The sequence below is a fragment of the Lagenorhynchus albirostris genome, chromosome 12, assembly GCF_949774975.1.
Source record: "Lagenorhynchus albirostris chromosome 12, mLagAlb1.1, whole genome shotgun sequence".
Classification (NCBI taxonomy): domain Eukaryota; kingdom Metazoa; phylum Chordata; class Mammalia; order Artiodactyla; family Delphinidae; genus Lagenorhynchus; species Lagenorhynchus albirostris.
Window position 1 is genome coordinate 15,720,090 of NC_083106.1, and position 25,368 is coordinate 15,745,457.

Here is a 25,368-nt window from a genome sequence, read left to right on the forward strand (position 1 = left end):
CTGCAAAAGTTATTTAGTCATTGATCAACATTTTTATCAAGTAGAAATGGCAGTCATTTTTCAGCATGAAGATAAAATATGGTGATTGTTTTCACTTTTGATAAGTTAATTCTTAGAAACTGAATTGGAGAAGATGTCATCAGTATGCAGAGATTCTTGAATATTGCTGTATGAACAACTAAGACTATGGTGCTAAGACAGTACATATTACTGTTGCTATTCTTATGACTGATTTAGTCAAATTTTGAGACAGGCCATCTTTCTTAAAAACCTAATTCAGGGCTTCCCTGGTGGCGCAGTGGTTGAGAGTCCGCCTGCCGATGCAGGGGACACAGGTTTGTGCCCCGGTCCGGGAAGATCCCACATGCCGTGGAGTGGCTGGGCCCGTGAGCCATGGCCGCTAAGCCTGGGCGCCCAGAGCCTGTGCTCCGCAACGGGAGAGGCCACAGCAGTGAGAGGCCCGCGTACTGCCCCAAAAAAAAAAAAAAAAAAAAAAAACCTAATTCAACCTAAGGTAACACTTTGAAATCTTCTATTGTAATGGGATCTATTCTTCTTCTAAGCTGGACAGTGATATTTGTTTGGACTCACATTTTCACATTTGATGAAGGTCTGAACTTTCTAAGAAATGGAGTTTTTGTCTTTTCAGTCTAACCAGTTTAAGTATCTCTTCAAAGAATGTGAGTAGTTATAATCCCTTAGGAAAACTCAAGATGTAGGTATGGTAAAAAGAGCCCTGGGCTGGTTCAGGATGTGTCAAGTCCATTCCTAGCATGATGTTGAGATGCCTAAATGGTCTTACGCAGGACACATTACCTCTCTGGATCCATTTGCTCATCTGAAATTATAAATATATATATGTAGATATATAGGTAGATATACATATATAGAGATAGATATACCTATCAATCTATCTGTCTATATCTATATATCCCCAAGACACCTATGCTCTGTCAATCTGTGATCTAGTAGGAAAAATAAGTTTTATTTGACTGTGCAAAGTGCATTTGGAGTTCAGAGGAGGTTGACAGCTACCAGTTCAATGAAAACTTCAGGAAGGAAGCATTTGAATGGGACCTTCAAGGTTGGGTATAATTTCTACAAGAAGAAATATGGCAGAGGGGCTCTTCCAAGAGTAGTGAACAGGAAGAGTAAGAACATGAAAGTAGAGAAGCACAAAGTACATTAGCTGAGAGCAAGTAGTTTGGCTTGGTTAGAATCTGGGTAAGATAGTGGAAAGAGTAAGAAGATAATAACTAACATTTATTGAGTCGGGCACTTATTCTAAACGTTTGACATGCATTAAACTTATTTAATGCTTAAAATAACCCTATTTAAATAGGACTATTATTGCGCACATTTGAAGATGAAAGAACTGAGGCACAGCTGAGATCACAAAGCTATTGTAGTTACTGGTAGAACTGGGATTTGTACCCTGCTCTTTGACCCAGATCTCTGACTTTAACTAAGTTAAAGGAATCATTGAGGGTTCTGGAGTAGGGAGGTAGCATGATCAGAACTATGTATTAGGAAGACTCATCTGGCACCAGTGTAGCATGGGTTAAAGAGGTAAGCTGTTTAGTGTTGAAGTGTTCTTCTAAAAATTCTCTTTACTTATTAGAGTTTTCACATATCAGTTTCACGTTTGTTAATGCCAGTGTCAACCATACCTTGTTGGAGGGATTGTAAATTAGTATACCTTTCTGGAAGACAACCTGACAATAAGTATCAGAATTTTAAATATGCATTCTCTTTGACCCAGCAATTCCACTTCTTGGAATTTATCTTAAGGGAAATGCTCAATAATGGGTGCACAAGAATTTTTTTTTAATGGATTGTTTAAATGGTTACAACTCTGTAAATATACCAAAAACCATTGAATTATACACTTTATTGTTTAGTCAGTTAGTTATTTTTGGCTATACCACCGTGCAGTATGCGGGATCTTAGTTCCCTCACCAGGGATTGAACCCGTGCCGCCTGTAGTGGAAATCCCAGCACAAGAATTTTTATTGCCACAGTTTTTAATTAACTAATTTTTATATGTAGAAGGAATATGTGTATACATGTAAGCTATGAAGCATAGTAAAATGAACATCCATGAACTTACCACCCATCCTCAGAACTAGAATATTACCAATACAATTGAAGTTATCACTGTTTAAAACATTATTTATAATAGCAAAAATTGGAAATAACCTAAAGGACCATCAGTAGGGGATAGATAAGTTATGATACGTCTACATGATGTAATTCAATGTATAGTTATTTTAAAAAGATGAGGTTGAATTGTCATATTTCCTCAGTTCCAAGACACCATTAAGTCTAAAACAAGCAATCTGTTTAGTAACAATTTTTCAGGGGAAAGAAAATAAGCATGGTTTTTAACTAACCTTCAATAGAATACATTTATCCATTCAATTGTATACCATTCAGTTTTTTTGAGTCTTAGCTTTATTCACATTCAGAATCTAGAATTCTTCTGATTTACTTTGGGCTTTGGTTAGTTAACAGCATCATGGTGGCGTGCTGCTTTTCATAACGCCAGTTAATTATCGTGAACCTCTTTATTGACTTTATGATTGAGTATATGATTTTGAGGCATGTCGAAGAATACTGGAGTTTTGTCTTCCTTTCCTTTTGCTTAAACTCTTAGTTTTGTTTTTTCTCCTGAGTTGAGTGAGTTATTGTTAGAAATTAAACAGCTTCTTCTGAAGGTAACTCAAAAGGTTTGCCAGGTATTTGAGTGCTTGTACTTCATAAAAGACTTTTACCTTTGAAAATTCAGTGATCTCACCTGAATTTGGCAGTTGTTTATGCCTTTAATTGCATTGTCTTTTTTTTTTTTTTTTTTGGCTGCATTGGGTCTTTGTTGCTGAGCCCAAGCTTTCTCTAGTTGTGGTGAGTGAGAGTTACTCTTTGTTGTGGTGTGCAGGCTTCTCATTGCGGTGGCTTCTCTTGTTGTGGAGCATGGGCTCTAGGCATGCGGCCTCAGGAGTTGTGGCTTGCGGGCTTAGTTGCTCCGCGGCATGTGAGATCCTGGACCAGGGATCAAACCCGCGTCCCCTGCGCTGGGAGGTGGATTCCTAACCACTGTGCCACCAGGGAAGTCCTGCATTGTCTATTATATGACAATTTCTGAGTACATAATGCTGCATTATAGTGGAATCTTTTTAAAGACATTTGAGCATTAATCAAGGGTCTAGATTCAACCATGTGGTGCTGCCAGTGAAAATAATACAATTGAAGTGACAAGGAAATTTGGCCTTTTATTTATGGTCAGGTTAGCTATGTGTGTTGTCTGCTATTCCAGAACTCCACTTTGGAGCTGGCAAATTCCTTTTAATACTGATTTTAAGATATACTCAGTTTCAGAAATGTTAAAATGTGGAAAAGCATGTATCTGAGAATCAAGAAAACACTATACTTTATGTCCTAGGAAGACATTCATAGTATTATGTTATTCTTTTGCTAGCATGTTGGGCCCTAATCAGCAGTAGCTAGATTCACAGGTCCTATGGTCCATATGTCCAGTACTCTCTTCATCAGGTCCGGATATAGCTCCTCTTGGCTCAGAGACCTTTGAAGTTATCTTCGCTCTCTGTCTCCCACTCACTCACCACATTACACAATAGTAAAACAGGGACAGGAGGGCATAATAAGCACTACTGTTAGAAAAGGAGAAGAATGAGAAATAGCAATTGCTGATAAAATAATTTTAAAACCACCATAGGCAGATCTTGTGAAAGCAACCAGCGCTGGAGGAAGGGGAGATTCCTTTACTGGACCTTGATTCAGTTGTCTGGGAGGAACTCCCTCATCCATTGTTTTTTGTAACTGTTGGCCATTGCTCTCCAAGAACCTCCTGGGAGTCCTTTTTTCCTTAATCATCCTTGGTCACCTATGAAGTGTGAGCTTTGGGGGAATAGTCCGTCTTTGGAAGGTGCAAATCTTTCTTGACTAAGTTACTGCTCGTAGGAGTTGAGAGCCCAAGGGTTTTAAATTTTGAATAGTTGAAGGGTTTTTTAGTTTGAGCTTGAGTGGTTTTTCAAAAAAAAATTTTTTTAACAAAACAGTTTCCTCAATTTAGAAAGCTTCTGATGTGTTTAATTCCAGTCAGTTGCATGTGTCAGTAACCATAACCAAAGTTCACATGTGTTAGTAACCTCATCCAAAGATTTGAGAACTCCCATTTCATTTCTCACTCGGTTATTTGAGGGAAGGCCATACCCTTAACGTTGGTTTTTGTTGTTGTTTTAAACCACTGAGGTACTTTAATCAGCCAAGAAGTTTCAGTGGGCACCTGCGCTCAGAATCTTTTCATCCTACCTCTTCATGTTGGGGTCTAAAAGCAAGCTGCTTTTCCAGTTCTGCAAGACTTTAAATTAATGAACCCTTTCTGTCCCTTTCTATTTTTGTTTGCAAATAAGCTGCTTTTTTTCATGACCTTGTCATTTATTTGTATTGCTTTGCCAAATAGCCAGTAGCAGCCAGCATACGCTTCTAAGATTCTCTTTTCTAAACTCTTGTCATAGAACTACAAGTTCAGTAGGCTGTTTGTTACCTTGTGAGTTATAACAGGCAAACCACTTTATCAAGTATTTTGCCACTGTGAAACATGGTTCTCCATTTTTCCAGCCTCCAGTATCAGTTCCCTTGAAGCCCTCAACCTGACCACTTGGCCGTACTGGCCTACATTATAGCGGCACCTCACTTCTAGGTACCAATTTCTGTATTAGGGTAATGAGAGACTACGTATACAGATAGGCAATGGCTAGATCATATATGAAAGTAGAACTCTGACCCACAGTCTTAGTAGCAATAGTCCCAAACAGTCAAGTCTTGGTCAGTAGATGCCAGCTTCTCTCAGGACCAACAAGAGAAAACCAAATATACTTCCCAAAACAATCACATAGGATGTCCCACTTTTAGTTAGCTGGCCTCCAGCTTCCTCATGACAGCAGCCTACAACTAGAGCATACCTGAAGTCTTTTTCCGCTTCCCTGCCTGCCTTTGAGTCTCTGCTAAACACGAGTGACAGTGGCCAACTCCCTTCCAATAGCAAGCTCTGAATAAATAGACTCTGCTTGTTTTGACAGTCTTTATTGCCACAATAATATTAGGCTGTTTTGTGGTAACAAATCCCAAAATATCAATGACTTAACACAACAGAGATTTCCTATCTTGCTCACACACAGTCCAATGGGGGTCGTTAGTAAGCCATCCAGTGGCTTAGGGACCCACAGTCCCTATAATGTGAAGATACCATCTCAAAATGTGACCTGGATTGTCATTGAAGCAGGAAAGCAACAGATGGAGAAGCACAGTGGCTTTTAACTGCCTTGGCCCAGAATGGACACACATTACAGATACCTACTAGCGGGGCTTTGGCAACTAACTGGGAAATAGAGGGCAGTATGTTAGTGTAGTCTCTGCCACAGGTATTAATCAAAAGCAATTGGATGAAGACATGCCACATTTCCTCCATTTCACCATTTCTGACATCAGGTGATGCAGATCATATTACAATTGAAATGAACATTTAAACATAATGTTTCTGTTATTTCCCTTGAAAAGCTAATGTTGAAACAATATTGTTACATAGAATTAATGGTTTCTTTAAAGAAATCCTGTGTGTTTTAGGCTACTTTGTATTTGAATAAGAATAATTTGTAAGGCGGGGAGGGGAAACTGGGATGAAGTAAGAGAGTAGCATTGACATATATACACTACCAAATGTAAAATAGACAGCTATTGGGAAGCAGCTGCATAGCACAGGGAGATCAGCTCAGTGCTTTGTGACCACCTAGAGGGGTGGGATAGGGAGGGTGGGAGGGAGGCTTAAGAGGGAGGGGATATGGGGATATATGTATACATACAGCTGATTCACTTTGTTATACAGCAGAAACTAACACAACATTGTAAAGCAATTATATTCCAGTAAAGATGTAAAAATAAATAAATAAATAATTTGTAGCAGAACCATTCCAAGATACAGAGCGCTATAGTCATTTCATTTTCTTTATTTTTTTGCTTTTGGTTTTGGAAAACTCAAGTATACACAGAAGTAAAGAGAACAGTACAGTGAACTCTCATGTACCCATCACCCGGCTACAACAATCATCAGTTTATCACTTTTGTCTCATCCAAATCTCCATCCACTTCATCGCAAAACCAAATTACTTTGAAATACCAGGCATCATATCTTATTCACAAGTATTTCTACATGTATATGAAAGAGCTAAGTGTAAACTAATCATTTATTTAAACCTATAACACATTATCACATGTATCCCAGAACTCAGTCATTTCTGTGACCACTGTGCACTCACTTGGATGTTAGGAATGTTAGTCAAAGTACAGAGTTATAGAATATAGGACTAGAGTGAATCTCACTGGTCCAGCGTTCTCTAAAGTATATTACATAGAGCATGAATCCCATAAAATGCTCTGGGGGAAAAAGTTCTTTGGTCAGAAAAGTTTGGTCAACACGACATTCTCTTCTTGTAAAGTCACATGATAATGTAAAAGAATGACGACATATTTTGTGTGTTACGATCCCATTTTGATTAAGAGTAATATATGTTAGAGTATGAAGTATTAATAGTGATTGTATTAGTTTTCTGTGCCTTATGTAACAAATTACTACAAAATTGAAGGCTTAAAACAACATAAATGTTTTCTCATACAGTTCTGGAGGTTAGAATTCTAAAATCAGTATCACTGGCCCAAAATCAAGTTGTTAGCAAGGCCACTCTCCCTTAGGAGGTTCTAGGAGAAAAGCAGTTCCTTGCCATTTCCATCTTTCTTTTGGCTGCCAACATTCCTTGGCTTCTGGCTGCACCCTCTAGTCTCTGCCTCCATGGTCACATTGCCTCCTCCTATTCTGTGTATCAAATCTCCCCCGCCTCTCATGCATGTACTGCTCAACTGGATAATTGTTGATAATCTCCCCATTTCAAATTCCTTAATGACATCTGCAAAGTCCCTTTTTCCAAATAAGATAACATTTTCAGATTCCAGGGATTTGGAAGTGATTATCTTTTGGGATGGCATTATTCAGCCTACTACAGTGATTCTCTCTCTGTTGAAGGAGGGACTTATGAGGGACTTCTACTTTACATAATTATATAATATTTGAATTTTTCAGTAAGGTCCATCTTTTTATAATTAGAAAAAAACCAAGATTATATTTTCTTAAGAGTAAAAAGAAGGAATAAATCACCTGCGTTTATTAGTTTAACAGATATTTTTGCACTGCCTGCTGTTTACCAGTTTCTGTTTTAGGGGGATGGAAGGCAAATGTAGTATCTTGACAGAGAGAAACAAAACTATGCTTATTTTGGTTTTTCTTCTCTATCAAGGAGAATGATCTTGGAAGTGGTAAAATAATAATAAAATGATGGCTAGGGGGCTTCCCTGGTGGCGCAGTGGTTAAGAATCTGCCTACCAATGCAGGGGACACAGGTTCAAGCCCTGGTCCAGGAAGATCCCTTGTGCCACAGAACAACTAAGCCCGTGCACCACAACTACTGAGCCTGCACTCTAGAGCCCGCGAGCCACAACTACTGAAGCCCTCGTGCCACAACTACTGAAGCCCGTGTGCCTAGAGCCCGTGCTCTGCAACAAGAGAAGCCACCACAATGAGAAGCACGTGTACCACAACGAAGAGTAGCCCCTGTTCACTGCAACTAGAGAGCCCGCACGCAGCAACGAAGACCCAGAGCAGCCAAAAATAAATAAATAAAATTTTTTTTAAATTTTAAAATTAAAAAAAATAAATAAAATGATGGCTAGGGACTTCCCTGGTGGTCCAGTGGCTAAGACTCCGCACTTCCACTGCAGGGGGCACAGGTTCGGTCGGGGGACTAACATCCCTTATGCCACACCGCCCGGCCCAAAAAAAAAAAATGATGGCTAACTTGGAGTTGAAACCCAAAATAAGTGAGATATTAAAGGATTGCCTAGATGCTATAAATTAAGTGCAAACCAGATACTGAGAGAACTGACATGTGACATTGCACAACCACTGTTGTTAATCCTTGATGATGGAGAAATGATAGGTTCTATTCTGGAAGTGGAAAATATCTTCCCTTTTAGAAAGGGTAGAGAGTTGATTCTGCAACTTTAGACTGGTGAGCTAAGTGTTAAACCTAGAAAAATTCATTAGTAAGCATTAATATTCTGGGAAGGCTGAGGGGAAAAAATGCTTATCATTAGAGACCAGCTTTCTTCATAAAAGCACAAGATGTATCAGTCCGAATTTCATTTATGAAATAATTATCAGTAGATTGGGTCATGTTGTAGACAGACGTAACAGTGACAAAGTTCATTATTTTTGTTTTTACAAAATGGAGAAATGTGGGCTGCTTGTCAAGTAGAATTTGATTGATTCATAACTAATTTAGCAGTTGTACCACAAAAGTACTGATTATTGAGGTGAAGTCATCAGGAAACTGTGCCTCTAGTGGTTTGCTTCAGGACTTCATCCTGTCTCAGGCCTTCTGCAAATATTCCTGTGTGTGTATATATGTAATTAATATCCATAAATATAATTTTTAAAAATAAAAAGGTTTATTTTTAACAGCTGTATGATACAATTTATATACCATAAAGTTTGTTCATTTAAAGTGCATAATTCAGTGTTTTTTGTTTTTTTGTATGTTTACAGACCTGTACAACCATCATGATAATCTTTTTTTTTTTTTTTTTGAAACTGATATGGCTCTTATACTGGGCTGCATTGCCTTTGGGGCTGTTGCAGCCCTCCTGTTCTTTTTTTTTTTTAATTTTTATTGGAGTATAGTTGCTTTACAACGTTTGTGTTAGTTTCTGTACAGCCAAGTGAATCAGTCATACGTATACACATATCCACTCTTTTTTAGATTTCCTTTCCATTTAGGTCACCACAGAGCATTGAGTAGAGTTCCCTTTGCTATATATTAGGTTCTCCATCACAGTAGTCTAATTTTAGAATAGAAATTGGCTTTTATTTTATACAAAGTGTTTTGAAATTTGCCTTTTTTGCTTAAGAATATTAAAGAATATTATGGGTATCTGTTCATGAACTGCATCAGTCTTTTTAACATCTCCTTCATCACGTTATATAGATGTACTATAAATACTCAAACAATTACTGATGAGCATCTAGATTGATGACATCTATATTTGCTCTTATAGATGGTATTGCCAGGAGCATTCTACAGTTTTAAACATTTGTGTGTATATTCCTGTAGTTGTATTGGGTTGTTCCTCTTAATCCTTGTTCAAGCCATAAGGTAAACCTTCTTACTCTAACCATTTTATGCCTCAGGAGGCAATTTTTGAGAGAATTAAATGCCAAAGTTCACATTGCTAATAATTAACAAATACTTGAATAGTTTTTGTTTGTTTGTTTTTTCATTACAAGTGCTGTGCTTTTCTAGCACCAGTAGGATTTTTACAAACTAGAGTGTATCCAGAAAAGCATGACAAGAATGACAAGAATTGGAGAACAGTTAAAGGAACTGGGATGTTTAGGAGACATGTTTATTTCATTTGTTTAACATGTATATTTATCGAGCACTCAGTATGTGCCAGGCTCTGATATAGGTGGTAGACAGACAGTGTTTATGAGACAAATAAGGTCCTGTACTTTTATGGAGCTTTTATTTCAGTGAGGGGAGGTTGACAACAAGTAAACAAGTAAGATAATTTTAGATAGTGGTAAGTATTAACAAGAAAATAAAACAGGGTAATTAGGTAACTGGGGAAAGGGTTTTTGAGGAGGTAACACAGGTTTCTTGCCTCTACTTTGTAGATGAGAAAACTGAGGTTCAGAGAGTTTGGGTGAAACAGTTTGTAACTGGAACCATGGGGATATGAAACATTGCTAATTATCACCTATTTCTAGTCTCATTAAGTGTAATCACCACTCACATTACATGATGGTTGTTAAGAATGCAGACAAAGTTGTTTAGCATCAGCCTGTAATAGGCTCTGAATATGCACTGAGTGAGATTTCATGGTGTTGGATCCACATAGAACATTTCTAACAGTTGTTGCAGATCAAAAATGGAATGGCTTTCTTGAGTTAGTGATTTCCCTATCAGTGGGGATATTTAAGTAGATTTTAGGTGACTGTTGCTCCAGTGCATTGTAGAAGCCATTCATGCATTAAGTAAGGAATTAGACAAGTCCTTAGAGGTCCTTTCCTCACTGGTTGTTAATAAGCTTACTGTCTCTAGAGTCCCAGTCCACAGTTTGAGAAATAAATCCAAGCATCTGTTTTTGAAGCATAAAGGTATCTTCTGGACTAGTGATTTAAAAACCTTTTTAAAAGCGGCTGTTCCCTTTCTTTTAAAGCAGTTGTATACTTGAAGTCTGGTAGTAAAACCTAAAGTTGTAGCCACTAGATGAAGAATTTAATAATGGGAGGTTGCCCATTGTATTGTTCACTAGAAATCCTTTGCATTCGTATATACGGTTGACCCTTGAACATCGCGGGTTTGAACTGTGCGGGTCCACTTATACGTGGATTTTTGAATAGTAAATACTACTGTACTACAGGATCCATGGACTTGGAACTGAGGGTACAGAGGACCGATTATAAGTTACACCCAGATTTTCCACTGTGTGGTGGGTTGGTGCCCCAAACCCCTGTGTTGTTCAAGGGTCAGCTGTACTTTATATGCTTCCTAAAGCACTCTTGAAATTATTTTTTATCGTCATAACCAGTACTTTTGTAGATTAGGAAATAGGCACAACTAACATGTCCTGACTCTACAGTAATCCTTAATGGAGCCAGAACTATAACCTAGGTCTTTTAACTTATAAATCAGTGGGGTTTTTTCCCCCCTAATACAGTAGTCTTCCCTTATCCGTGGTTTTGCCTTCCAAGGTTTCAGTTACCCATGGTCACTTGTGGTCTGAAAATATTAAATGGAAAATTCCAGAAATAATTCATAAGTTTTAAGTTGTGTATCGTTCTGAGTAGCATGGATGAAATCTTATGCCATCTGGCTCCATCCCACCGAGGAAGTAAATCATCCCTTTGTCCAGTATCCCTCTCATTAGTCACTCAGCAGCCGCCTGGGTTATCAGAATGACTGTCATGATATTGCAGTGCTTGTGTTCAAGCAGCTCATGTTTTACTTAATAATGGCCCTAAGGCGCAAGAGTAGTGATGCTGGCAATTCCGATACGCCGTAAAGTGCTTCCTTAAAGTGAAAGGGTGAACGTTCTTGATTTAATAAGAAAAAAAAAAATAGTGTGCCAAGGTTTTAAGATCTACGGTAAGAACGAATCTTCTATACATGAAATTGTGTAGAAGGAAAAAGAAATTTGTGCTAGTTTTGCTGTCACACCTCAAACTGTAAAGGTCATGGCCACAGTATATGATAAGTGCTTAGTTAAGATGGAAAAAGCATTTCATTTATACAGTAAGATATTTTGAGAGAGAAATTATGTTCACATAACTTTTATTACAGTATGTGGTTATAATTGTTCTTTTTTTCTTTTTCTTTTGGCCGCAAGGCTTGTGGGATCTTAGTTCCCTGACCAGGGATTGAACTCTGGGCCCTTGGCAGTGAGAGTATAGAGTTCTAACCACTGTACTGCCAGCGAATTCCCATAATTGTTCTATTTTATTATTAGTTAGTTGCGAATCTTTTACTGTGCCTAATTAATAAATTAAACTTTATCATAAATATGTATGTAAAGGAAAAAACATAGTACACTTGACCCTAGAACAACTTGGGGGTTGGAGTGCCAGCCCTCTGTGCAGTTGAAAACGGGCAGAGATAACTTTACAGTCAGCCTTCCGTTCTGCATCTTCAGGTTCAATCAACCTCCAGGTCGCGTCGTACCGTCTTTTCAACTATTTGTTGAAAAAAGTCCACATATAAATAGACCCATGCAGTTCAAACCCATGTTGTTCAGGGGTCTACTGTATATATAGGGATGGGTACTATCCGAGGTTTCAGGCATCCACTGGTGGTCTTAGAAGGTATACCCCGGAATTAAGGGGGTGCCTGACTACTATACATGGTACTGCTTTATCAGTCACTTTATAGCTTTGTTTGTTTTTTTATTTAGGTCGTAAAAATTTTAACATTCCTGGGGACTTCTACAAAGGATCTTTTTCAGTTTTGCTCAAAGGAAAGCTCTGAATCTATCAAGTAGCTCTTAAAGAAGTCTTTTGTGTGAGTTATATATATATAGATGTTTTCATGAAGAGGAGTGAAAAGCCAGAAGGATATAGACAAATGAGGCCTAAGACCTTTCCTGCCAGTAACTACACTGGCAGCAGCCGACAAATGCTGCAAGAAATTCGGGAATCCCTTAGGAATTTATCCAAACCATCAGATGCTGCTAAGGCTGAGCATAACATGAGTAAAATGTCAGCTGAGGATCCGCGACAAGTCAGAAATCCACCCAAGTTTGGGATGCATCATAAAGCCTTGCTGGAAATTCGAAACTCTCTACAACCATTTGCAAATGAAACAAGTCGGAGTACTTCAGACGTTAATCCACAAATGCTTCAAGACTTGCAAGCTGCTGGATTTGATGAGGTAAGAATTTTTAAAAACAAAAGAAAGGGTTTTCCTTACCTTACACTACATAACACTTTTTAGGTGACCTCCTTGCCCAGATATTTCCTTTGAGAGAATTTAACTATGTATAGAAATTTGTATATTCTATCAACAAAGAATGTTGTTTACAATTTCATTAATTATTAAAACAAAATAATTATTATTTCTTTAGTTTTCTCTGTGGTTCTGAGATTAAAAGGTCAAGTCATGAAGTCAGAGTGGAAGTGCAGGTGAGGAAAGCCACAAGTGAGGGCAGGGCAAGGACATCTGTCTGTGTGCGGTAGTTTCCCTGGTGAGGGTGAGCCGAGTGGCTGTTTTAGAAATGAGGGCCCTAAGGGGATGAAGTTTAAGCTTATACTACAGAGAAAGAAGAGCGGCCAGAGACATCATTCAGCACTTAACTCTCACAGACCTCTCAGACTCAAAGCTTAACTTCAGAGAAACGAAAAATTTACTTGTTGATCAGTTTCCAAGAATTTCAAGTTTTTTTGGTGAAATTTCAGTTTATGTCAATTATGCTAAGTCTTTAATATTTACTTTTAAAACTCATTTTTAAAGTTTTCATAGTCTGTTTATTATTTAATCATACCCATTTTGTTTAGGTTACTAATAAAATTTATTTTCCATGATTACATAGTTTAGATGAATATTTTAGATAGCAGAAATCATTTTAGGTAAAAATTGGCCATGGAAATTGTAACTAAATGTGAATAATCAAGCATTGATTACATTTTCTTTCAAAATGATAGTAACTTTTTTCCTGATTATAAAAATAATATCTATTCCCTGTTAAAAATTAAACCATATAAGGAAGAAACTAAAAATTAGCTCCACTACACAAAAATAACTACCCTTAAAATTCCTTCACCTTGTTAATATTTTAGTGACCACGTTTTCAGATATCTCTGTATTTAATTTTAAAAATGAGAACGTAAGTATGCATTATAGTAAAGGATTTGAAAAGGGAGATTTACTACTAAACTAGGAAGAAAAAAAGATTATTCTTTCTGGCCCATTCTCTTCACTTGATTATTATTATTTCCTATTAATTTTATATTTAAGTGTTCTAAATATATTGGATTTGCACCAGAAAATATATGGGGGTGGGGGAGGAGAGGAGATCCTGGGATGTTTTCCTGGTTAGTAGTTGGAGGATTAAGGAAATGGCTTGAATGGAGAGTCTCTTAAAGTACTTTCTTCCTAATCCTTTAGCCAAAAGGCAAAGAATAAAGAGAAGGCTGAACCATTGGTCTTATTCTTTCCTCTTACATATTGCTAGGGAAAGGGAGTTTAGAAAATCACATGGCTGTAAAGGCCCTTAAGTGGTAATGTGTATGTCAGATAAATCACATCAGTAAATATGTATTTATGGAGCCCTTACTGTGTGTGAACCTGTCAATCAGGATAGGGAATCATACCAAAGATGGTCTGTACCTTTAAGGAACTTAAAAATTTTTTCTAATGTAGACAGTTTTAAGAAGTGTAAGGCGTTGGTCAGTGCCCTGTTCTTTATTTGTTGGCAATAATAACAATAATTGCTTTGCATTACAAAGATATGTTAGCTTTACTGCAATCACACATTTCAAAATTGTTTACCTTTTGACATTAATAGCCCCTTAAGCAAGGTTGCTTTACTAAAAGCATTTAGACATTTATCCAAATAACGAAGGAATGGTATTATATATACTCACAGTGATATAAAGAATATGGCAATTTTACTTCTTCTACCTCCTGAATCACTCATTCTGGTAGCTTCCCATTATGTTGCAAATTTGTTCAAGATCCTAACTTGATACTTCAAAATTCTTATCTAGTTTTCGCTTTTTTTTTGCCGCACCACGCAGCTTATGGGATCTTAGTTCCCTGACCAGGGATTGAACCCGGGCCCTTGGCAGTGGAAGCACACAGTCCTAACCACTGGACCACCAGGGAATTCCTTTCACTTCATTATTTTTATCATTTCATAAACTCTAATCTGTTCTTTAAGTATGCCAAGTTCAAGGCAGTTGAAATTTTTTGAGAATGTTTCTGGTGCTCTATAAAATTAAAACCTTAAATATTTCAAGATTAATTTTCTCGTAGGAATAAATGTTAAAAATTAAGGATTGATGCATTCTTGGGGCACATAAAGCTATAATCACTGCAGTGTATTTTTGTTTCTAAGCCTGAAGAACAAAAACATAGTAATGGGGACATAATGTTTTCTTAGCACATAAGACTTCTATTCCAAAGTTACTGATTTAAGGGTGCTCTTTTTCACACTGGCACTAAGACCCCCACTTAAGGAACACTTGGTTGATATTGCTACCGGTGTAAAAAATATTTTAACATATAGCAATAAAATTAAAAAATCAAAGCCAGCATAATCACCACCAAAATCACAGGCTGAAATTCTAGTGCATTTAACGATATGGTTCCTACAATGTTGAAAAAGAATGGTGGGTGTCAGTTTTCTTACCAACTGAGATAGCGCTGCCATGTGATATTAGCATAAATACAGTTACAGTTAACTTGGTTTAACCACTTTTAAAGTTAAGCACTCCCTGGTGAATTTTAATTTGGATGATTTGTATTATATTAAATTTGCACATAAAGTGAGACTTACTAATCCTTTGTATCTCACTACAAATTTGCAAAGTCTGATTGGCATAAAATGTGACCACACTGTACCTTTTTATCAGTTAAGGATTGAGTTTGGTTGCTTTTAATAAAAATCCAAATAATAATGCTTTAAACAAAATAGTGACTCAGTTTATACAGCTAGTATCGGTTCAGTCTCTTAAAAATATCAAACTGCAACTCTTAACGAATCTCTTGAATTTTCCTTCTTGGTGGCAACATGCTGTAGCACAGGTGTCATATCTATTGTCTAGGAAACAGGGTACAGGAGGGACCAGCACGTAAATCAGGGATAGCAATATTCTTCCAGAAATCCTTGGTTTTTGTCTCATTGGTCAGAATTTTCATGTGGCCGCTGTAGCTATAAGGAAAACTTCTTTCAAAAAATCCTAGTAACTTTTTCTAAAAAATGGAGACTAGGTCTTGAGTAGGCAACAAGTCTCTGCCGCAGCCTTTTTTTGCTTGGCCTCAATCATCTCCAGTCATTTTGAGTAAGAGGATCATCTATCAATAGCCTGGTCACCCGTTAGTCTTATTAAGCCATTTCTCATTTAAAAATATTGTTTGAAATACTAAATCCTCTAGGACAAGTAAGTAGCTGCCTCCCCCTTGAAAAATGTGTATCAGTATACTTTTTGCATGTTAGTGTATAATTTATGTTTACATATAAAATAAGGGACACGGAACAGAGCAGGAGGACAACCCATATCTGAGCTCCAGGCGCCGTGCTTTTACATGTTTTCTTGTTTAATCCTCACGTCAACTCTGAGTGTACTACAGATGAAGAAACTGAGCTCTGAAATGTTCAATAAGTTACCAGGGTTCACACAGTTCTAAAGTGGGGCACATAAATCTCCAATCACTGGAGTGTATTTTTGCTTCTAAGCATGACAGACAAAGCATAGTAATGCAGGGCTACTGGAACTCAACCTCTTTGGTTCCATTTGATTCCAAACTCCCTGTTTTTTCTTTCATACCATGTAGCCTCCTAAAGTCTTCATCAAATCATATAAAGTCTGAGTGTTTTTCCTCTACCATTTGTCCTATATTTGTGTCCTCATAAATAAAATTCTGTGAAAATGTAAACTCTAAGAAGGTAGGAACCAGAACTACATAGCTCTTTTACTAGTAAACACAATGATAAAGATGCTTAATAAAATACTTTAACAGTACGAAAGAGTGGTTTCCAGTATGTTGATTGATACCTTTTTAACAATCTGATAGTCTGTTTGTTTATATAAGAATCAAATTAAGAATGAGAAATTCAGAAGCATGTTGTTACGATTGTACCTGGGAAAAAACCCTAGAAGAAAACAGTAATACATTACATAAAGGTGAAAATATTAAAGAAACATTTGAAGAGTTTGAGGGTTTGTTTTCTTTAGTAATTTGAGATTGTATGGATTTTTATAGTTTTACTGTGCTGTATAGTATATCCTTGTAGCTTATTTATTTTATACATAGTAGTTTGTACCTCTTAATCCCCTACCCTTATCTTGCCCCTCCCCGCAAAGTAGTTTTACAAACAGGACATTAAATTTTGGCTTGGGGCCTTGTTCTTCAAAATTATGAATTTCTCCAGTGGAAGTTATAGTGTTGTTTCCTTCTTATTAATTATAAGATTTAAATTTTATTTCTGTTTTTAAAACTTCATACCAGGATATGGTTATACAAGCTCTTCAGAAAACTAATAACAGAAGTATAGAAGCTGCAATTGAATTCATTAGTAAAATGAGTTACCAAGATCCTCGACGGGAACAGATGGCTGCAGCAGCTGCCAGACCTATTAATGCCAACTTAAAGCCAGGTGATTAATCAAATTTTTTTCCTAGTCTCTTATTTTATAATACTTAAAAATATTTAAGTATATAAAGTGTTTTGTCTTAGAAATTGTTAGAAGCATCACGGTAAGTGAAAGCCTCAAGCTAGAAAAATAACATTATAGTGTTACACCAAAATGAATTTGCAGATGGGGCCCTAAAGTTCCATAGGTAACTCTGGTTGCAGTCTAGCAGTCTAGGTTGAGAACTGCTTGATTGCTTATAATGCAACTGAAATATTTTCCTTTTTAACCATAAATATAATTCAGACTATTCCTTTTTTATGTATATAATCTTATTGTAAAACATGTTCATCATAGATATTTGGAAAGTAAGTAAGCGAAAAAAACGCTATTAATACCCACAAGATTTTGGTATGTTTTGTTTCTCAGTCAAAAACTGGAGTAGGTTTATATGTGTGTATTTTGATTCTTATTGTTTAAGCAAAAAATGGGGTCATACTAAAACCTACTTTATTCACTTAGTATACCATGTATAACTTTCCTTGTTATTAAATGGCCTACAGAATACTTAGCTACAGTAAGGTAGACTTATCACATATGTTATTTAACCAGTCTCATTTTTTGACATTTGCCTTGTTTCCTTTTTTTTTTTTTTTTTTGCCATTATAGACAGCACTGCAGTAAATTCCCTTGTACCTAAATCTTTGTACATTCCTGATGATTTGGTAAAAGTAAATTTTCAAAGACTTGCAAAAAGTTTTTCTCATAGGCATACCTCATATTATTGTGCTTCACTTTATTGCACTTCGCAGACATTTCAGTTCTTACAAATTGAAGGTTTGTGGCAATCCTGCATCAAGCAAGTCTGTCGGTGCCATTTTTCTTTTTCTTTTTTTTGCGGTATGCGGGCTTCTCACTGCTGTGGCCTCTCCCATTGTGGAGCACAGGCTCCGGACGCGCAGGCTCAGCGGCCATGGCTCACGGTCCCAGCCGCTCTGCGGCATGTGGGATCTTCCCGGACCGGGGCACGAACCCGTGTCCCCTGCATCGGCAGGCAGACTCTCAACCACTGCGCCACCAGGGAAGCCCTGTCGGTGCCATTTTTCAAACAGCATTTGCTCACTTCATGTCTCTGTGTCATATTTTGATAAATATCAAAATATTTCAAACCTTCCACCAGTAAAGATTATGACTTGCTGAAGCCTCAGATGATGGTTAGCATTTTTTTAGCAATAAAGTATTTTTTAATAAGATATGTACATTGTTTTTTAGATATAATGCTATTGCCCACTTATTAGACTGTAGTATATATATGTGCATATATACATATATTATATATATAAAGTGTAAACATAACTTTTATATGCACTGAGAAACCAAAAAGTTCACATGACTTACTTTATTGCAATATTCACCTAACTGCACCGAACCCGCAACCATCTCCGTCCGAGATATGCCTGTATTGCTGACCAGAAAGGTGTTGCCAACTTGTTTTGTCCCAGTCAGTTTAATATGAGAATGCCTATATTTGTAAATCCTAGGTATTATCCTTTTTGTATATTTAATGATTGTGAAAATACTATCATTTTACATTCACATTTCTTTGATCACTGGTGAGCTTAAACATCTGTTTATTATTTTTAAATTGACATTTTAATTCTTTCCTAATCTTGTATTTGTCTTTTTTAATTGATTTATAAGAGGCCTAATTTTTTCATTCTTTCAGCAAATTTTTCTTGATCAACCACTATTTCAGGCCCTTTGCTTGGCATTGGATATAAAGTTCTTGCCCTTTCGTGGAGTTGAGATTCTAGTAAGGGAGCTCAAATACACAAATACATGTAGAATTACAACTATGTAAGTATGAATGAAGAGGGGACAGTTATGTGGTACTATGGACTTATATAATAGAGGGATTTTTGACCTGATCAAGGAGATGAGAGAAAACCTTCCTGTGAAACTGATACTAGAGCTGATATCTGAAGAAAGACAAGGGTTAATGGGGATGGGTTTCATGAGGAGGAGTGTTCCTATGCATGGCTTGTTTGGCAGGTTTTGATGTCACATTCGAAGAAATGAAAGTGGCTAGAACGCTGAAAACAAGAGTATAAGATATGAATGGAGAAGTGCATAGGGGCCTGACTATGCAGGACTGTCTATTGATTTTATCCTAAGAGCAGCAGGAAGTTATGGAAACATTTCAAGCAGGGTAATGACATGATTAACTTTGTGTTTCAGAAAGATAGCTGCAATGGATGAGAACGGATTAGAGAGAGCAAAGGAGGGTGTCTGGATAGACTTGATAAGAAATACAATTCACAGGAAATGAAGGTAATTTGGACTAGGGAGATGGTGGTGGAGAAAATTGAATGAAATAAAGAGATAGGAGGAGTAAAATTGACAAGGACATGGCGATAGATTGCATATGGTGGGTGATAATGGAGTGGGATGACTCTTAGGCTTTTGGTGTATAAAAATGGATGGTGATACCTCACATTATGAAAGGGAACGCTAAGGGAGGACAGGATTTGGTGGAGAAAGATCATAAGTCTGGTTTTAGACATAAGGTTTAGTTAGGTTCATTGAGTTATCCAAGCGAGGATGTCCCATTATTTTGCAGAACTTGTTCAGGATTCTAACTTGGTACTTCAAAATTCTTTCCCAGTTTTCGCTTCTTTTTTTTTTTTGCCACGCCGCGCGGCTTGTGGGATCCTAGTTCCCTGACCAGGGATTGAACCCGGAACCAGGGTGATGGATGGTTCGTCCGTGTGGATGTTGAAGTTATAGAATGTTGTCAGGGCTTAGGGTAGACTGCCAGAGTTATGGGTGAATGAGGGCGAGCAAGTAGGTGTTTATTGGGTGACCAGTAGAGGAATGAATGTGGCCTCCCACAGATAGCATGAGCTTCCAAAGAACTGGCTTTTTAAAAAGAGTTTGCAGAAATAACAATGATCTAGAAGCATAAATGGAGAGCAAAGAAGTGGAGTTCCACCTTTTAGCCCAGTTTATTTTTGAAGAAAACCTTGATTGCAAAGGACTGAAAGGAAAGTAATGTCAGCAGACGATAACCAGCTTTAAGGACGTGGGGGGAAAGCTTGGAGCAGAGGTTAGTGATCGAGGGACATTTGCTAGTTATAGAACAGAGTGTGTCTAGAGGGCAACAGTGGGAGGGTTTAGGAAGTGGAAGAACACAGAGAACTTTATGGGAGGTGCAGAGCAGTAGGGATGGCAGTGTACTTGAGGGTTGCAGAGATTTCGTCTTACCTGGTAAAAGCTGGGAGAGTGACTTGGTGCATTTGGCCTCAGCTGACTATCCAAGGAAGGTGACACCGAGCCTGTGGTCAGAGGACTTGTCTAGCTTGCCCAGAGTGATGACTTTCCCTGAAGTCATAGACCCAAGATGCTGCCCAGCCTAGATGAAATAGAATGTTAAACTGTACATTCTGAATATTTACCAGGTTTTTTTCATGTGTTATTAAATGTATTTTCTCCCAGAATGATGTTGACCCTTCAGATTTGTGGGTGTTTCTTGTTTTGTTCTGAATGGTGCTAAGTGTTTTATGTATTTAAATCTATCAGTCTGTTACTGTATGTTCTCTACCTTTGTCATACTTGGGAAGACCTTCCCAGGAGGTACAAAGAGGTACCCCAATATTATCGAATGTTCACTGGTTTTCTCCTAGTACTTGTATGGTTTCATCTTTAACATTTAAATGTTTAATCCTTCTGGAATGTATTATTTATATGCATCATATCTTATATAAATGTATTATATATATTTTTTAAATGTATTATACTTTTCTTAGTGACCAGATTATTTTAAATACTTCGGTTTTTTTTGGTATCGTATGTTTTCTTGCCTGTTTAATTTATTTGGAAATTCCATTAAATAGAGACTTTGTAAATCTCTACCTTATTTAGTGTTCAGCTAATTATCCCCTACTGCCTTTTTTTGTTTTAAAAGCCATACTGAAATGTATTTAAAATTAGTGTTATATCTATGAAAATTACAAATGGACACATCCTTTGGCTCAATAATGCCATTTCTAATAATTTGTCTACTTAACATATATATGAAATGGTATCTGTACAAAATTCTTCATTGCTTTTTGTGGGGGAGGGGTAAAACAAAAGACTGGAAACAACCTTAACAGCCATCAGTAGGGAAACTGATTAAGTAAATTTGGGTACATCCATATAGTGAAAAACTGTAATAACATTTTTTAAAGGTAAAGAAACACTTTATGTACTACTACAGAATCTTCAGTTTTTTTAATGAAAAGACCCAGGCACAATAGTATATATAGGAGGTATACTTTTTTTTAATTTAAGTGTAGTTGATCTACAGTGTTAGTTTCTGATGTACAACAAAGTGATACAGTTATGCATATATATATTCTTTTCCATGGTTTATTACAGGATATTGAATATAAGTTCCCTGTGCTCTACAGTAGGACCTTGTTTTTTATCCATTCTGTATATAATAGTTTGCATCTGCTCATCCCAACCTCCCAATCCATCCCTTCCCCGCCTCCACCCACCCACCCACCCTTGGCAACCACAAATCTGTTCTTTATGTCTGAGTCTGTTTCTGTTTTTTAGGTAAGTTCATATGTGTCATATTTTAGGTTCCACATATAAGTGATATCATATGGTATTTATCTTTCTTTTTCTGATTTACTTCACTTAGTATGATAATCTCTGGTTGCATCCATGTAGCTACAAATGGCATTATTTCATTCTTCTTTATGGCTGAGTAATATTCCATTGTGTGTGTGTGTGTGTGTGTGTGTGTGTGTGTGTATTTTATATATTTATATATATATATATATATAGATACATATATATAATATATATATACCACATCTTCTTTATCCATTCATCTATCAGTGGACATTTAGATTGTTTCCATGTCTTGGCTATTGTAAATAGTGCTGCTATGAACATAGGGGTGCATGTATCTTTTCAAATTATAGTTTTGTCTAGATATATGCCCAGGAGTGGGATTGCTGGATCATATGGCAACTCTATTTTTAGTTTTTTTGATGAACCTCCATACTGTTCTCCACAGTGGCTGCACCAATTTACATTCCCACCAACAGCATAGGAGGGTTCCCTTTCCCTTTTCTAGTACTGTTTACTTGTGTATTCCTAAAATATCTTACTGATGACATTAGTTACCTTCAGTGACATTGGTTGCCCAAGGGACGGGGTGGGTGTCCTTTTGTACTGCTTGAATTTTGAGCTATGAGAATGTGTTACCCAGTCAAAAATAAATAAAATTTTAAAAGGTAAAATAAAAGCACATACTCAAATTTGATTTTTGTGATTCTTGAAAGAGAATTATCATTTAGTAGTGTTAGAATTCCAAGCTAAATTTTTCGAAAGTAAGAGGTTAAAAAAACATGTTTTTTTTTTGTTTGTTTTTGTTTTATTCCCATAGGGAGTGTGCAACAATCAGTTAACCGCAAACAAAGCTGGAAAGGTTCTAAAGAATCCTTAGTTCCTCAGAGACATGGCCCACCACTAGGAGAAAGTGTGGCCTATCGTTCTGAAAGTCCCAACTCACAGACAGATGTAGGAAGACCTTTGTCAGGATCTGGTATAACAGCATTTACTCAAGCTCACCCTAGCAACGGACAGAGAGTGAACCCCCCCCCACCTCCTCAAGTCAGGAGTGTCACTCCTCCACCACCTCCAAGAGGCCAGACTCCCCCGCCAAGAGGTACAACTCCACCTCCCCCATCATGGGAACCAAACACTCAAACAAAGCGCTATTCTGGGAACATGGAATATGTAATCTCCCGCATCTCTCCTGTTCCACCTGGAGCCTGGCAGGAGGGCTATCCTCCACCACCTCTTAACACGTCCCCAATGAATCCTCCTAATCAGGGACAGAGAGGCATTAATTCTGTTCCTGTTGGCAGGCAACCAATCATCATGCAGAGTGCTAACAAATTTAACTTTCCACCAGGGAGACCTGGAATTCAGAATGGTAGTGGCCAGACTGATTTTATGATACACCAAAATGTTGTCCCTGCTGGCGCTGTGAATCGGCAGCCACCGCCTCCATACCCTCTGACCCCAGCTAATGGACAAAGCCCTTCTGCTTTACAGACAGGAGGATCTGCTGCTCCTTCATCATACACAAATGGGAATATTCCTCAGTCTATGATGGTGCCAAACAGAAATAGTCATAACATGGAACTTTATAACATTAATGTACCTGGACTGCAAACAACTTGGCCTCAGTCATCTTCTGCTCCTGCCCAGTCATCCCCGAGCAGTGGACATGAAATCCCTACATGGCAACCTAACATACCAGTGAGGTCAAATTCTTTTAATAACCCATTAGGAAATAGAACAAGTCATTCTGCTAATTCTCAGCCTTCGGCTACAACAGTCACTGCTATTACACCAGCTCCCATTCAACAGCCTGTGAAAAGTATACGTGTATTGAAACCAGAGCTGCAGACTGCTTTAGCACCTACACACCCTTCTTGGATACCACAGCCAATTCAAACTGTTCAACCTGGTCCTTTTTCTGAGGGTACCACTTCAAATATGACCGTTATGCCGCCTGTTGCTGAAGCTCCAAACTATCAAGGTCCACCACCACCTTACCCCAAACATCTGCTACACCAAAACCCATCTGTTCCTCCATATGAATCAGTCAATAAATCTAGCAAAGAGGAACAGCCGAGCTTGCCCAAGGAAGATGAGAGTGAGAAAAGTTATGAAAATGTTGATAATGGAGATAAAGAAAAGAAACAGATTACCACTTCACCTATCACCGTTAGGAAAAACAAGAAAGATGAAGAGCGAAGGGAATCTCGTATCCAAAGTTATTCTCCTCAGGCATTTAAATTCTTTATGGAGCAACATGTAGAAAATGTACTCAAATCTCATCAGCAGCGTCTACATCGTAAAAAACAATTAGAGAACGAAATGATGCGGGTAAAACCTCTTTTTAAAAATTTTTTATTTTTATTGGAGTATAGTTGATTTACAATGTTGTGTTAGTTTCAGGTGTACAGCAAAGTGATTCAGTTATACATATACATATATCCACTCTTTTAGATTCTTTTCCCATATAGGCCATTACAGAATATTGAGTAGAGTTTTGTGCTATACAGTAGGTCCTTATTAGTTATCTATTTAATATATAGTAGTGTGTATATGTCAATCCCAATCTCCTAATTTATCCCTCCCCCCTCCTTACCCCCCTGGTAACCATCAGTTTGTTTTCTACATCTGTGACTCTATTTCTGTTTTGTAAATAAGTCCATTTGTACCATTTTTTTTTAGATTCCACATATAAGCGATATCATATGATATTTGTCTTTCTCTCTCTGACTTCACTCAGTGTGACAATCTCTAGGTCCATCCATGTTGCTGCAAATGGCATTATTTCATTCTTTTTTTACGGCTGAGTATAAAACCTTTTAAAATGTCCATTTTTATACTTGATTATGTATTTGCTTGTTTATTTTAAAATACTGTGGTCCAGTATTTTTCTTTCTTTTTATCCTAAATATATTATCAATTATTTAAAAGTCAGTAAACATTAAGTATTTTTGATTATACCATTTTATTTTAGCATTTCATGATTTACTCAGAATTTTTTATAATAAAGTTGTAATAAATTAAGAAAAGTACAGTTTACAGTGTGTAGTTTAGGTATGCATAATCCCTTTAATGGAAATTGGAGCAAGGGTTTTTTTCTAGAGTTTACACATTATCTTACATTTTAAAATAAACTAGAAATATCTGGGTCCCATCTCTTGATAAACTTATGAAACATTTATTTTTATTTACAGTAGTTTTTGGGCTTGGGGGCTTATTCATCAGATTGGTCTTATTAGAAAGTGTCAGACACATCTCCTTTCAGTTATTTCCCCTTCTGATTTTATTTTTATAATGTAGTAGAAAAATATGTTGAAATTATTAAATCAGACTACTAAAAAGGAGATCAGAATAATTAAACACTTTAGATTAATATCTGTTGTTGATTCCATGTAGATCTCTTCACTAGATATTACGGTGGTACTCTCATTATTATTTTTATCCTGTATTTACAGTTCAAAGGTTTGGCTCCTAATCTTACATCTAGTGCTCAAAAGCCAAGAGGCTTAAATTTATGTTAAACTTCCTTATGAAACTTGAGAGAGCCATTCTTTTAAAATGATTTTTCTAAATCTGATTTCACAGTATAGTTACTCCTGCTATAAATTGAATTTTGTGAGGTGAGAAATACCATGATAACCTGTATGACTTATCCATATTTAGCTCTTAGGATTTCTTACTAAAGTCTGTCTGTATGTATTTTCTTAGTTTATTTTTCCTTTTTCCTCTTCACTTTCACTAATAGCTGATTTAAACTTTTATGGTGTT

General features: G+C 37.0%; 1 protein-coding gene across 2 annotated transcripts in view; it reads left to right on the plus strand.

Moving 5' to 3' along the window:
• Nucleotides 1-25,368, plus strand: part of LATS1 (large tumor suppressor kinase 1) — a 41,352-nt gene that overhangs the window by 1,645 nt on the left and 14,339 nt on the right. For both annotated transcript variants that reach the window (XM_060168427.1, XM_060168426.1), the window contains 3 exons: nucleotides 12,076-12,551; nucleotides 16,851-16,998; nucleotides 22,418-23,931. In XM_060168427.1, coding sequence (XP_060024410.1) covers nucleotides 12,210-12,551; nucleotides 16,851-16,998; nucleotides 22,418-23,931 — 2,004 coding nt within the window. In that variant the 5' untranslated portion in view covers nucleotides 12,076-12,209. The remainder of the gene's footprint in view (nucleotides 1-12,075; nucleotides 12,552-16,850; nucleotides 16,999-22,417; nucleotides 23,932-25,368) is intronic.